Here is a 14,424-nt window from a genome sequence, read left to right on the forward strand (position 1 = left end):
GGAGCTGAACTGCACAGCGAGGGGGGAATGGCCTATCATCATCCGTTGGGAGCGTGGTGACACGGTCATCGACCCCGACCGTAACCCTCGCTACGCCATCACCACCAGCCCCAACGAGAAGAGTGACGAAGTATTGTCTACGCTGAAGGTGAGTCACACACATATACTGTAGACATATACACACACACACACATGAACATGCACACGCACACACACACACACACACACACACACACACAAACATAAACAGACAGACAGACAGACAGACAGACAGACAGACAGACAGACAGACAGACAGACAGACAGACAGACAGACAGACAGACAGACAGACAGACAGACAGACAGACAGACAGACAGACAGACAGACAGACACGTACCCATAAACACACAGACAGACAGACAGACACGTACCCATAAACACACAGACAGACACACAGACAGACACGTACCCATAAACACACAGACAGACACACAGACAGACACGTACCCATAAACACACAGACACATGCACATTCATACTGTAGACACACACACACAGATACAAACATACACACAATATAGAGGGGTAGGACATCAGATACAGCAAATGGAGGAAATGAGATCAGATGAGCTGTGTATGGAAGTGGATTTACAAAGTGTATCTATCTCTCTCTTTCGCTCTCTGACTCTCTCTCTCTCTTTGTGTGTGTGTGTGTGTGTGTGTGCGTGGGTGTGTGTGTAGCTGAAGCCAGCAGAGCGAGGTGACTCGGTCTTCTTCTCCTGCCATGCCATCAACTCATATGGAGAGGGCCGGGGCCTCATCCAGCTCACTGTGCAAGGTCAGTGGGTCAGACACAATCACCTGTAACAAAGGTTTTTGCAATGGAAAATGAAGTTCAGGTAATTATCCCTGTACAACCAGTCTGTTTCCTTCTGTTTGGTGCCTAGTGAATATACCCCTGTATAACTAACTGCTTAGTGTGACATGAATCTGGAGAGAGAGAAAATCAGTACAGGATCACTTTCTTTCACACTATGCTTATGTTCCTTTCCCTCTACACGCTTACAATGTGTTTTGCTATCTACAACCTAAATGGGTTGTTTGGCTGTCCCAATAGGAGAGCCCTTCGAAGAACCCTATTGGTTTCCAGGTAGAACCCTTTTTGGTTCCTGGTAGAACCCTTTCTACAGAGGGTTCTATATGGAACCCACAATTATTCTACCTGGAACTGAAAAGGGTTCTCCTAAGAGTGTATCTTTCTCACCTTAGACCTTTCTCGTTTCCTTTCCTTCTCTCCCTCTGTCTCTCTCAGAGCCCCCAGACCATCCAGAGTTGGAGGTGAGGGAGGTGAAGGATCGGAGTATGAACCTGCGCTGGACACAGAGATTTGACGGCAACAGCATCATCACCAGCTACGACATTGAGTACAAGAACAAGACCGGTATGCCAGGGGACAGCGGGGGTTCAACTGGGGATTGACTAGTAGTCGGTACTGAGAACATAACTATAACCGACTAATGTATCTTCTCTCTTTTGTGTGCACACACACACACACGCACACACACACACACACACACACACACACACACACACACACACACACACACACACACACACACACACACACACACACACACACACACACACACACACACACACACACACACACACACACACACACACATGAACACACAAACATGCATACACACACGCATGATCTCCCTCTCTCTCTATATCTCACACACACACACACTCTCTCTCTCGCTCTCTCTCTCTCACACTCATCAACACACACAGATCCGTGGGAGTTGAAGCATGCCACTCGTAAGATCTCTCCCACCAATAACCAGGCCAACATCGTGGATCTGCACCCTGCCCAAATCTACAGCATCCGTATGTTCTCCTACAACAAGATCGGACACAGTCAAGCCAGCAAGGAGCTCACCATCAGCACAGAGGAAGCACGTGAGTCCAACACAACCACACACACAGACACACACACAGAGATATCGATGAGATGACCTTGGACTACACTGAAGAAGAGTGCCTATCTCTCGTTTCCTCCCTCCAGAGCCGGATGGTCCTCCTATGGAGGTTTTCCTCCAGCCTATGACCTCGCAGAGCATCCGCGTCACCTGGAAGGTAAAACCACCTGTCGATTCAAGATGATCAGAAACACCATAACACTATGAAATGAGACCCTCTGAAATGAAAAACCTAGAATCACATAATGATCACATATCTAATCGTGCCACGTTACTCCCCCCCCCCCTCCCCCCCTCTACAATAAAATACAATCTATGTCAATGTTTTCCTCTTTCATTCTCTCATCCCTCTCTTCTCCCTCTCTCCCTCCTCCAGGCCCCCAGGAAGGAGCTTCAGAACGGGGTGATCCGGGGGTACCAGATCGGTTACCGTGAGAACGGGCCGGGCAGTAACGGCCAGTACAGCATCGTGGAGATGAAGGCTACGGGGGACAGCGAGGTGTACACCCTGGACAACCTGAAGAAGTTTGCCCAATATGGAGTGGTGGTCCAGGCCTTCAACAGGGCCGGCACAGGCCCGTCCAGCTCTGAGATCAACGCTACCACACTGGAAGATGGTAGGGGACATGCAGCACGCATGCAAAATCCTTTGTCGATGTTCTGATTTATTTTCTTAGGAGGACTGTTCTTACACTGTTCATACGAGTCAGACCTTCACAGAGACAGAGATAGAGTGCCAAATATGCCTGATCCCTCTGCCATTGTCACCCTCCTCACCTCATCTTTGAACATTCCCAAATGATTCTTTCCCCTTCGCTATGATTTGTTTTAGATATCTCCCGTGTTACTTCATCTCTAACCTCTCTCTCTGTCTCTCTCCCCATCCATCCCTGTCTTTCTCTCTCTCTCTCTGTGTCTGGTTGATCTCTAGATGGGCGTCTCTCCAACACTCCCCTGTGTATGACTCTATCTCTTAATGTTTCTCTCTTGCTATGAAATATGAAAACACACACACACACCCACACACACAGACTCACAACACACAAACACACACTCACAGCCTCACAGCCTCAGAACACACACACACACACACACACACACACACACACACACACACACACACACACACACACACACACACACACACACACACACACACACAGACTCACAACACACAAACACACACTCACAGCCTCACAGCCTCAGAACACACACACACACACACACACACACACACACACACACACACACACACACACACACACACACACACACACACACACACACACACACACACACACACACACACACACACACACACACACACACACACACACACACACACACACAGTTGGCTAAAGCCCCATTGGTCCAGAGCATTGCTCTTCCCAGTGGCTGTCTCCGTGGTGACAGTGATATTGATGGCCATTATGATAATAGTGATAACAACAAGCATACTAAAAATAATTCAAATTAGCTTGTCTCTCTCTTTCTTTTTGCTTCCTGCCGTAATTATCCACAGCTGATCGCATTGTCTCCCTGCTCCCTCTTTTCATCTTTTCCCTTCCCTCGCTCCCTCTTTCAACTCCCTTCCTCTCCTCCTATACCCTGCTCTCCTCCTCCCCTCTGTCTCTCTCGCTCCAAAAGACACCTTTCATTTGTCTCTCTGCCTCGACTCCCTCGCCACCTGCCTCACATCTCTCTCTCCCACCCACTCTTTCACTCCATTCTCTCCTCCCTTCTTGTCTGTTTCCATGTTTTCCTGTTTCTATTCTGTTCCTCTCCCACTTTTTCTCTCACCTCCCTGTCTCTCGTATCGACCCCCTCCCCCCTTGCCCTTTCTCCTCCCTCCATCTTTGTGTGTATTGTATTCAAGTTGAATGGATAGTAGTAGGTTATGATTGTGTCAGGTCTGGAACATAGTGAATGGTAAGGAATAGGTTATGATTGTGTCAGGTCTGGAACATAGTGAATGGTAAGGAATAGGTTATGATTGTGTCAGGTCTGGAACATAGTGAATGGTAAGGAGTAGGTTATGATTGTGTCAGGTCTGGAACATAGTGAATGGTAAGGAATAGGTTATGATTGTGTCAGGCCTGGATCGTTAACGTCTTGATGGCTGTTGGAGTTCAGTCCACTGGGGTTGTGAGCGGAGATGGACACAAACCTCTCATTTCTCTTCTCCACTCTCCCTCCCTCTCCCCCTTCCTACCCCATTTCCTTCTCCCCACACCAGCTGCAGCTTCCCTGTCGTCGCAGGCCAACTCTCCCTCTTTCACTTCTCTCCCTCTCTCTCTCTCTTTCCGTTCAGTCCGCCTTCACCCACTCATCCTGTTCCTCTCTTTCTCTCACAAGTCCAGATCTGTTCATCCTCAATGGTGGTGTTATTCACCCAGTGAAAGCCCATTGGTCAGTGAGCCAAGGGCAGCTGATAGATAGAAGGGGCACCTGGGAGAAGTGAGACAGAGGAACCGTTTTACGCGAACATCTTCACATCAGAGAGGACATTTATTAATTGAGAGTCATCACTCACATCTGGTGTCAGGTTCGATATTTAGGCTAATCTAGGGTTTGAGTTGTGTTTTTACATATCTTGGTTTACTACTTGGTGTTTAAGGATCTTAAACTTGCGGGGGAGATTTCCTAGACACAGATTAAGCCTAGTCCTATCTAAAAAAGCGCTGTCATTTGTGATTCTTCATTAAGCTTGCTATTAAGTCCAGGACTAGGCTAAATCTAAATCTAAATTGTCCCTAGCTGTTGTGTTTGACATGTAGTATTTTGATGGGTCCTGATAATAATCTCTTCCCCTCCCTCCCTTTTCCAGTGCCCAGCCAGCCTCCCCAGAACGTGCGGGCCATCTCGGTGACATCAGACGAGGCGGTAATCACGTGGGCGGAGCCCCCGCGTCTGACACTGCACGGCGTGCTGAAGGGCTACCGTGTGGTCTTCTGGTCCCTCTTCCCCGACGGAGGTGGGTGCTGTGGGGGCCCGACATACCCTCTCCAACACGCACACGCACAAGGCCACACGCAGAGTAACTATCACTGCTGTGCCTTTCGTATCTGACCCCTGACCCCTCCACCATGAGTCCATGAGTCGACCTCAGGGTTTGACCTTTACCCTTTCAACCCTCAGCCCTGACCTCTGACCGCTACTGATACCTAAGTTGGTTTATGTGCCAGACCTTATTGGCTGGTCTTCCTTGTCAACAAGATTATTTTCTGGTTAAATAAAACATTTGCTATTTTGTGAATCCCTAAAATCAATCCCAACCACCAGCCTGCCAGTCCTACTACATATTTTCCAAGCAAATGCCAACGAAACCCTAAACTAGCTAATCATACCACAAACCTGAACCAACTCAAAGCAACTCCACATGCGGCGATACTGTATAAGGGCCATGCGCTGCGTTCAGTTTTCCGTCTGTCTCTTTGTGTATGTGTTGGTGTGCTTGTGGTTCTGCTTGGAAAACTAGTCATGAGGACTGATCGTATCCTTTCCCAATTTTCCAACTCCTTCCTGCTCTTCCTCTTTTCTTTCCCTTGTCCTTTTGTCTAACCCTATACACTTTTCATTCTATTACCCTCTTTCTTTCTCTCTCTCTCTCTCTCTCTCTCTCTCTCTCTCTCTCTCTCTCTCTCTCTCTCTCTCTCTCTCTCTCTCTCTCTCTCTCTCTCTCTCTCTCTCTCTCTCTCTCTCTCTCTCTCTTTCTCTCTCTCTCTCTCTCTCTCTCTCTCTCTCTCTCTCTCTCCATCCCGCTCCCTCCCTCTGTCTCTCTCTCTCTCTCTCTCTCCCTCTCTCTCTCTGTCTCTCTCTCTCTCTCTCTCTCCCTCTCTCTCTCTCTCTCTCTCTCTCTCTCTCTCTCTCTCTCTCTCTCTCTCTCTCTCTCCCTCTCCCTCTCTCTCCATCTCTCTCCATCCCTCTCTCTCTGTCTCTGTCAGAATGGGGCGAGATGCAGAACATCACGACAACTCGTGAGCAGGTGGAGCTGAGAGGGCTGGAGAAGTTCACTAACTACAGTGTCCAGGTGCTGGCCTACACACAGGCTGGGGACGGGGTCAGGAGTAATGTCCTGTACATCCAGACCCGCGAGGACCGTGAGTACACACACGCGGGTGCCCCCCCCCCCCCCCCCCCCCACACACACCAATATACAGTGCAATCGGAAAGTATTCAGACCTCTTGACCCTTCACACATTTTGTTGATTCAATAATGACAAAGCGAAAACAGGTTTTTAGAAATGTTTGCATATGTATTAGAAATAGATCATTGAAATACCTTATTTGCATAAGTATTCAGACCCTTTGCTATGAGACTCGAAATTGAGCTCAGGTGCATCCTGTTTCCGTTGATCATCCTCGAGATGTTTCTACAACTTGATTGGAGTCCCCCTTGTGGTGAATTCAATTGATTGGACTTGATTTGGAAAGGCACACCCCTGTCTATATAAGGTCCCACACAAAACCAAGCCATGAGGTCGAAGGAATTGTCCCTAGAGCTCCGGATTGTGTCGAGGCACAGATCTGGGGAAGGGTACCAAAAAATGTCTTCAGCATTGAATGTACCCAAAAACACAGTGGCCTTCATCATTCTAAAATGGAAGAAGTTTGAAACCATCAAGACTCTTCTTAGAGCTGGCCGCCCGGCCAAATCGAGTAATCGGGGGAGAAGGGCCGGGGTCAGGGAGGTGACCAAGAACCACTCTGACAAATATCCAGAGTTCCTCTGTGGAGATGGGAGAACCTTCCAGAAGGACAATCATCTCGGCAGCACTCCACCAATCAGGCCTTTATGGTAGAGTGGCCAGACGGAAGTCACTCCTCAGTAAAAGACACATGACAGCCTGCTTGGAGTTTGCCAAAAAGGCACCTAAAGGACTCAGACCATGAGAAACAACAGTCTCTGGTCTGATGAAACCAAGATTGAACTCTTTGTCCTGAATGTCAAGTGTTACATCTGGAGGAAACCTGGCACCATCCCCACGGTGAAGCATGGTGGTGGCAGCATCATGCTGTGGGGATGTTTTTCAGCAGCAGGGACTGGGAGGTGAACGGAGCAAAGTACAGAGTGATCCTTGATGAAAACCTGCTCTAGAGCACTCAGGACCTCAGACTGGGGCGAAGGTTCACCTTACAACAGGACAACAACCCTAAGCACACAGCCAAGACAACGCAGAATTGGCTTCGGGACAAGTCTCTGAATGTCCTTGAGTGGCCCAGCCAGAGCCCGGACTTGAACCTGATCAAACATCTCTGGAGAGACCTGATAATAGCTGTGCAGCAACGCTCCCCATCCAACCTGACAGAGCTTGAGAGGATCTGCTGCCGAAGGTGCTTTAACAAAGTACTGAGCAAAGGGTCTGAATACTTATGTAAATATAATATTTCAGTTTCAGTAAATATTTCAGTAAATATAAATTTTCTAAAATAAAAACTGTCATTTTGGAGTACTGTGTGTAGATTGATGAGGGGGAAATGATTTAATCAATTTTAGAATAAGGCTGTATTGTAACAAAATGTGGAAAAGGTCAATGGGTCTGAATACTTTCCGAATGCACTGTACACACAGAGGCATGTATGCACATGTTTTGAGGGTGTGGCCTAATGCTAGACAAGGTGTGGGAGCCAGGGTTAGTGTGTGAGATGTGAGGGGGATGGATGGATGGCAGGGGGCTGGGCTGGGGTTAGTGTGTGGGATGTGAGGGGGATGGATGGATGGCAGGGGGCTGGGCTGGGGTTAGTGTGTGGGATGTGTGAGGGGGATAGATGGATGGCAGGGGCCTGGGCTGGGGTTAGTGTGTGGGATGTGAGGGGGATGGATGGATGGCAGGGGGCTGGGCTGGGGTTAGTGTGTGGGATGTGAGGGGGATGGATGGATGGCAGGGGGCTGGGCTGGGGTTAGTGTGTGAGATGTGAGGGGGATGGATGGATGGCAGGGGGCTGGGCTGGGGTTAGTGTGTGAGATGTGAGGGGGTGGATGGATGGCAGGGGGCTGGGCTGGGGTTAGTGTGTGAGATGTGAGGGGGATGGATGGATGGCAGGGGGCTGGGGTTAGTGTGTGAGATGTGAGGGGGTGGATGGATGGCAGGGGGCTGGGCTGGGGTTAGTGTGTGAGATGTGAGGGGGATGGATGGATGGCAGGGGGCTGGGCTGGGGTTAGTGTGTGAGATGTGAGGGGGATGGATGGATGGCAGGGGGCTGGGCTGGAGTTAGTGTGTGAGATGTGAGGGGGTGGATGGATGGCAGGGGGCTGGGCTGGGGTTAGTGTGTGAGATGTGAGGGGGATGGATGGATGGCAGGGGGCTGGGCTGGGGTTAGTGTGTGGGATGTGAGGGGGGTGGATGGATGGCAGGGGGCTGGGCTGGGGTTAGTGTGTGAGATGTGAGGGGGATGGATGGATGGCAGGGGGCTGGGCTGGGGTTAGTGTGTGAGATGTGAGGGGGTAGGATGGATGGCAGGGGGCTGGGCTGGGGTTAGTTTGTGGGATGTGAGGGGGATGGATGGATGGCAGGGGGCTGGGCTGGGGTTAGTGTGTGGGATGTGAGGGGGATGGATGGATGGCAGGGGGCTGGGCTGGGGTTAGTGTGTGAGATGTGAGGGGGATGGATGGATGGCAGGGGGCTGGGCTGGGGTTAGTGTGTGAGATGTGAGGGGGATGGATGGCAGGGGGCTGGGCTGGGGTTAGTTTGTGGGATGTGAGGGGGTAGATGGATGGCAGGGGGCTGGGCTGGGGTTGGTGTGTGAGATGTGAGGGGGATGGATGGATGGCAGGGGGCTGGGCTGCGGTTAGTGTGTGGAATGTGAGGGGATGGATGGATGGCAGGGGGCTGGGCTGGGGTTAGTGTGTGAGATGTGAGGGGGATGGATGGCAGGGGGCTGGGCTGGGGTTAGTGTGTGAGATGTGAGGGGGATGGATGGCAGGGGGCTGGGCTGGGGTTAGTTTGTGGGATGTGAGGGGATGGATGGATGGCAGGGGGCTGGGCTGGGGTTAGTGTGTGAGATGTGAGGGGGATGGATGGATGGCAGGGGGCTGGGCTGGGGTTAGTGTGTGAGATGTGAGGGGGTGGATGGATGGCAGGGGGCTGGGCTGGGGTTAGTGTGTGAGATGTGAGGGGATGGATGGATGGCAGGGGGCTGGGCTGGGGTTAGTGTGTGAGATGTGAGGGGGATGGATGGATGGCAGGGGGCTGGGGTGGGGTTAGTGTGTGAGATGTGAGGGGGATGGATGGATGCCAGGGGGCTGGGCTGGGGTTAGTGTGTGAGATGTGAGGGGGATGGATGGCAGGGGGCTGGGCTGGGGTTAGTTTGTGGGATGTGAGGGGATGGATGGATGGCAGGGGGCTGGGCTGGGGTTAGTGTGTGAGATGTGAGGGGGATGGATGGATGGCAGGGGGCTGGGCTGGGGTTAGTGTGTGAGATGTGAGGGGGATGGATGGATGGCAGGGGGCTGGGCTGCGGTTAGTGTGTGGAATGTGAGGGGATGGATGGATGGCAGGGGGCTGGGCTGGGGTTAGTGTGTGAGATGTGAGGGGATGGATGGATGGCAGGGGGCTGGGCTGGGGTTAGTGTGTGAGATGTGAGGGGGTGGATGGATGGCAGGGGGCTGGGCTGGGGTTAGTGTGTGAGATGTGAGGGGGTGGATGGATGGCAGGGGGCTGGGCTGGGGATAGTGTGTGAGATGTGAGGGGGTGGATTGATGGCAGGGGGCTGGGCTGGGGTTAGTGTGTGAGATGTGAGGGGGATGGATGGATGGCAGGGGGCTGGGCTGGGGTTAGTTTGTGGGATGTGAGGGGATGGATGGATGGCAGGGGGCTGGGTTGGGGTTAGTGTGTGAGATGTGAGGGGATGGATGGATGGCAGGGGGCTGGGCTGGGGTTAGTGTGTGAGATGTGAGGGGGATGGATGGCAGGGGGCTGAGCTGGGGTTAGTGTGTGAGATGTGAGGGGGATGGATGGCAGGGGGCTGGGCTGGGGTTAGTTTGTGAGATGTGAGGGGGATGGATGGATGGCAGGGGGCTGGGCTGGGGTTAGTGTGTGAGATGTGAGGGGGATGGATGGATGGCAGGGGGCTGGGCTGGGGTTAGTGTGTGGAATGTGAGGGGATGGATGGATGGCAGGGGGCTGGGCTGGGGTTAGTGTGTGAGATGTGAGGGGGTGGATGGATGGCAGGGGGCTGGGCTGGGGTTAGTGTGTGAGATGTGAGGGGGATGGATGGATGGCAGGGGGCTGGGCTGGGGTTAGTGTGTGAGATGTGGGGGGTGGATGGATGGCAGGGGGCTGGGCTGGGGTTAGTGTGTGAGATGTGAGGGGGATGGATGGATGGCAGGGGGCTGGGGTTAGTGTGTGAGATGTGAGGGGGTGGATGGATGGCAGGGGGCTGGGCTGGGGTTAGTGTGTGAGATGTGAGGGGGATGGATGGATGGCAGGGGGCTGGGCTGGGGTTAGTGTGTGAGATGTGAGGGGGATGGATGGATGGCAGGGGGCTGGGCTGGAGTTAGTGTGTGAGATGTGAGGGGGTGGATGGATGGCAGGGGGCTGGGCTGGGGTTAGTGTGTGAGATGTGAGGGGGATGGATGGATGGCAGGGGGCTGGGCTGGGGTTAGTGTGTGGGATGTGAGGGGGGTGGATGGATGGCAGGGCGCTGGGCTGGGGTTAGTGTGTGAGATGTGAGGGGGATGGATGGATGGCAGGGGGCTGGGCTGGGGTTAGTGTGTGAGATGTGAGGGGGTAGGATGGATGGCAGGGGGCTGGGCTGGGGTTAGTTTGTTGGATGTGAGGGGGATGGATGGATGGCAGGGGGCTGGGCTGGGGTTAGTGTGTGGGATGTGAGGGGGATGGATGGATGGCAGGGGGCTGGGCTGGGGTTAGTGTGTGAGATGTGAGGGGGATGGATGGATGGCAGGGGGCTGGGCTGGGGTTAGTGTGTGAGACGTGAGGGGGATGGATGGCAGGGGGCTGGGCTGGGGTTAGTTTGTGGGATGTGAGGGGGTAGATGGATGGCAGGGGGCTGGGCTGGGGTTGGTGTGTGAGATGTGAGGGGGATGGATGGATGGATGGCAGGGGGCTGGGCTGCGGTTAGTGTGTGGAATGTGAGGGGATGGATGGATGGCAGGGGGCTGGGCTGGGGTTAGTGTGTGAGATGTGAGGGGGATGGATGGCAGGGGGCTGGGCTGGGGTTAGTGTGTGAGATGTGAGGGGGATGGATGGCAGGGGGCTGGGCTGGGGTTAGTTTGTGGGATGTGAGGGGATGGATGGATGGCAGGGGGCTGGGCTGGGGTTAGTGTGTGAGATGTGAGGGGGATGGATGGATGGCAGGGGGCTGGGCTGGGGTTAGTGTGTGAGATGTGAGAGGGTGGATGGATGGCAGGGGGCTGGGCTGGGGTTAGTGTGTGAGATGTGAGGGGATGGATGGATGGCAGGGGGCTGGGCTGGGGTTAGTGTGTGAGATGTGAGGGGGATGGATGGATGGCAGGGGGCTGGGGTGGGGTTAGTGTGTGAGATGTGAGGGGGATGGATGGATGCCAGGGGGCTGGGCTGGGGTTAGTGTGTGAGGTGTGAGGGGGATGGATGGATGGCAGGGGGCTGGGCTGGGGTTAGTGTGTGAGATGTGAAGGGGATGGATGGATGCCAGGGGGCTGGGCTGGGGTTAGTGTGTGAGATGTGAGGGGGATGGATGGCAGGGGGCTGGGCTGGGGTTAGTGTGTGAGATGTGAGGGGGATGGATGGCAGGGGGCTGGGCTGGGGTTAGTTTGTGGGATGTGAGGGGATGGATGGATGGCAGGGGGCTGGGCTGGGGTTAGTGTGTGAGATGTGAGGGGGATGGATGGATGGCAGGGGGCTGGGCTGGGGTTAGTGTGTGAGATGTGAGGGGGATGGATGGATGGCAGGGGGTTGGGCTGGGGTTAGTGTGTGGAATGTGAGGGGATGGATGGATGGCAGGGGGCTGGGCTGGGGTTAGTGTGTGAGATGTGAGGGGGTGGATGGATGGCAGGGGGCTGGGCTGGGGTTAGTGTGTGAGATGTGAGGGGATGGATGGATGGATGGCAGGGGGCTGGGCTGGGGTTAGTGTGTGAGATGTGAGGGGGATGGATGGATGGCAGGGGGCTGGGCTGGGGTTAGTGTGTGAGATGTGAGGGGGTGGATGGATGGCAGGGGGCTGGGCTGGGGTTAGTGTGTGAGATGTGAGGGGATGGATGGATGGCAGGGGGCTGGGCTGGGGTTAGTGTGTGAGATGTGAGGGGGATGGATGGATGGCAGGGGGCTGGGGTGGGGTTAGTGTGTGAGATGTGAGGGGGATGGATGGATGCCAGGGGGCTGGGCTGGGGTTAGTGTGTGAGGTGTGAGGGGGATGGATGGATGGCAGGGGGCTGGGCTGGGGTTAGTGTGTGAGATGTGAAGGGGATGGATGGATGCCAGGGGGCTGGGCTGGGGTTAGTGTGTGAGATGTGAGGGGGGTGGATGGCAGGGGGCTGGGCTGGGGTTAGTGTGTGAGATGTGAGGGGGATGGATGGCAGGGGGCTGGGCTGGGGTTAGTTTGTGGGATGTGAGGGGATGGATGGATGGCAGGGGGCTGGGCTGGGGTTAGTGTGTGAGATGTGAGGGGGATGGATGGATGGCAGGGGGCTGGGCTGGGGTTAGTGTGTGAGATGTGAGGGGGATGGATGGATGGCAGGGGGCTGGGCTGGGGTTAGTGTGTGGAATGTGAGGGGATGGATGGATGGCAGGGGGCTGGGCTGGGGTTAGTGTGTGAGATGTGAGGGGGTGGATGGATGGCAGGGGGCTGGGCTGGGGTTAGTGTGTGAGATGTGAGGGGATGGATGGATGGATGGCAGGGGGCTGGGCTGGGGTTAGTGTGTGAGATGTGAGGGGGATGGATGGATGGCAGGGGGCTGGGCTGGGGTTAGTGTGTGAGATGTGAGGGGATGGATGGATGGCAGGGGGCTGGGCTGGGGTTAGTGTGTGAGATGTGAGGGGGTGGATGGATGGCAGGGGGCTGGGCTGGGGTTAGTGTGTGAGATGTGAGGGGGTGGATGGATGGCAGGGGGCTGGGCTGGGGATAGTGTGTGAGATGTGAGGGGGTGGATTGATGGCAGGGGGCTGGGCTGGGGTTAGTGTGTGAGATGTGAGGGGGATGGATGGATGGCAGGGGGCTGGGCTGGGGTTAGTTTGTGGGATGTGAGGGGATGGATGGATGGCAGGGGGCTGGGTTGGGGTTAGTGTGTGAGATGTGAGGGGATGGATGGATGGCAGGTGGCTGGGCTGGGGTTAGTGTGTTAGATGTCAGGGGGATGGATGGCAGGGGGCTGAGCTGGGGTTAGTGTGTGAGATGTGAGGGGGATGGATGGCAGGGGGCTGGGCTGGGGTTAGTTTGTGGGATGTGAGGGGATGGATGGATGGCAGGGGGCTGGGCTGGGGTTAGTGTGTGAGATGTGAGGGGGATGGATGGATGGCAGGGGGCTGGGATGGGGTTAGTGTGTGAGATGTGAGGGGGATGGATGGATGGCAGGGGGCTGGGCTGGGGTTAGTGTGTGAGATGTGAGGGGGTGGATGGATGGCAGGGGGCTGGGCTGGGGTTAGTGTGTGAGATGTGAGGGGGATGGATGGATGGCAGGGGGCTGGGCTGGGGTTAGTGTGTGAGATGTGAGGGGGATGGATGGATGGCAGGGGGCTGGGCTGGGGTTAGTGTGTGAGATGTGAGGGGGTGGATGGATGGCAGGGGGCTGGGCTGGGGTTAGTGTGTGAGATGTGAGGGGGATGGATGGATGGCAGGGGGCTGGGGTTAGTGTGTGAGATGTGAGGGGGTGGATGGATGGCAGGGGGCTGGGCTGGGGTTAGTGTGTGAGATGTGAGGGGGATGGATGGATGGCAGGGGGCTGGGCTGGGGTTAGTGTGTGAGATGTGAGGGGGATGGATGGATGGCAGGGGGCTGGGCTGGAGTTAGTGTGTGAGATGTGAGGGGTGGATGGATGGCAGGGGGCTGGGCTGGGGTTAGTGTGTGAGATGTGAGGGGGATGGATGGCAGGGGGCTGGGCTGGGGTTAGTGTGTGGGATGTGAGGGGGGTGGATGGATGGCAGGGGGCTGGGCTGGGGTTAGTGTGTGAGATGTGAGGGGGATGGATGGATGGCAGGGGGCTGGGCTGGGGTTAGTGTGTGAGATGTGAGGGGGTAGGATGGATGGCAGGGGGCTGGGCTGGGGTTAGTTTGTGGGATGTGAGGGGGATGGATGGATGGCAGGGGGCTGGGCTGGGGTTAGTGTGTGGGATGTGAGGGGGATGGATGGATGGCAGGGGGCTGGGCTGGGGTTAGTGTGTGAGATGTGAGGGGGATGGATGGATGGCAGGGGGCTGGGCTGGGGTTAGTGTGTGAGATGTGAGGGGGATGGATGGCAGGGGGCTGGGCTGGGGTTAGTTTGTGGGATGTGAGGGGGTAGATGGATGGCAGGGGGCTGGGCTGGGG

The 14,424-nt window shown here is 54.9% G+C and overlaps 1 protein-coding gene across 4 annotated transcripts in view; it reads left to right on the forward strand.

Annotated features, from left to right (window-relative positions):
* Nucleotides 1-14,424, forward strand: part of LOC139549143 (cell adhesion molecule DSCAML1-like) — a 225,519-nt gene that overhangs the window by 159,108 nt on the left and 51,987 nt on the right. For all 4 annotated transcript variants that reach the window (XM_071359296.1, XM_071359298.1, XM_071359297.1 and 1 more), the window contains exons 13-20: nucleotides 1-148; nucleotides 723-819; nucleotides 1,294-1,422; nucleotides 1,779-1,946; nucleotides 2,053-2,123; nucleotides 2,343-2,583; nucleotides 4,794-4,940; nucleotides 5,911-6,066. The exon at nucleotides 1-148 is cut by the window's left edge and continues 58 nt beyond it. In XM_071359296.1, the coding sequence (XP_071215397.1) occupies nucleotides 1-148; nucleotides 723-819; nucleotides 1,294-1,422; nucleotides 1,779-1,946; nucleotides 2,053-2,123; nucleotides 2,343-2,583; nucleotides 4,794-4,940; nucleotides 5,911-6,066 (1,157 nt within the window). The remainder of the gene's footprint in view (nucleotides 149-722; nucleotides 820-1,293; nucleotides 1,423-1,778; nucleotides 1,947-2,052; nucleotides 2,124-2,342; nucleotides 2,584-4,793; nucleotides 4,941-5,910; nucleotides 6,067-14,424) is intronic.

Source organism: Salvelinus alpinus, chromosome 22 (genome assembly GCF_045679555.1).
Source record: "Salvelinus alpinus chromosome 22, SLU_Salpinus.1, whole genome shotgun sequence".
NCBI classification, from domain to species: Eukaryota; Metazoa; Chordata; class Actinopteri; order Salmoniformes; family Salmonidae; genus Salvelinus; species Salvelinus alpinus.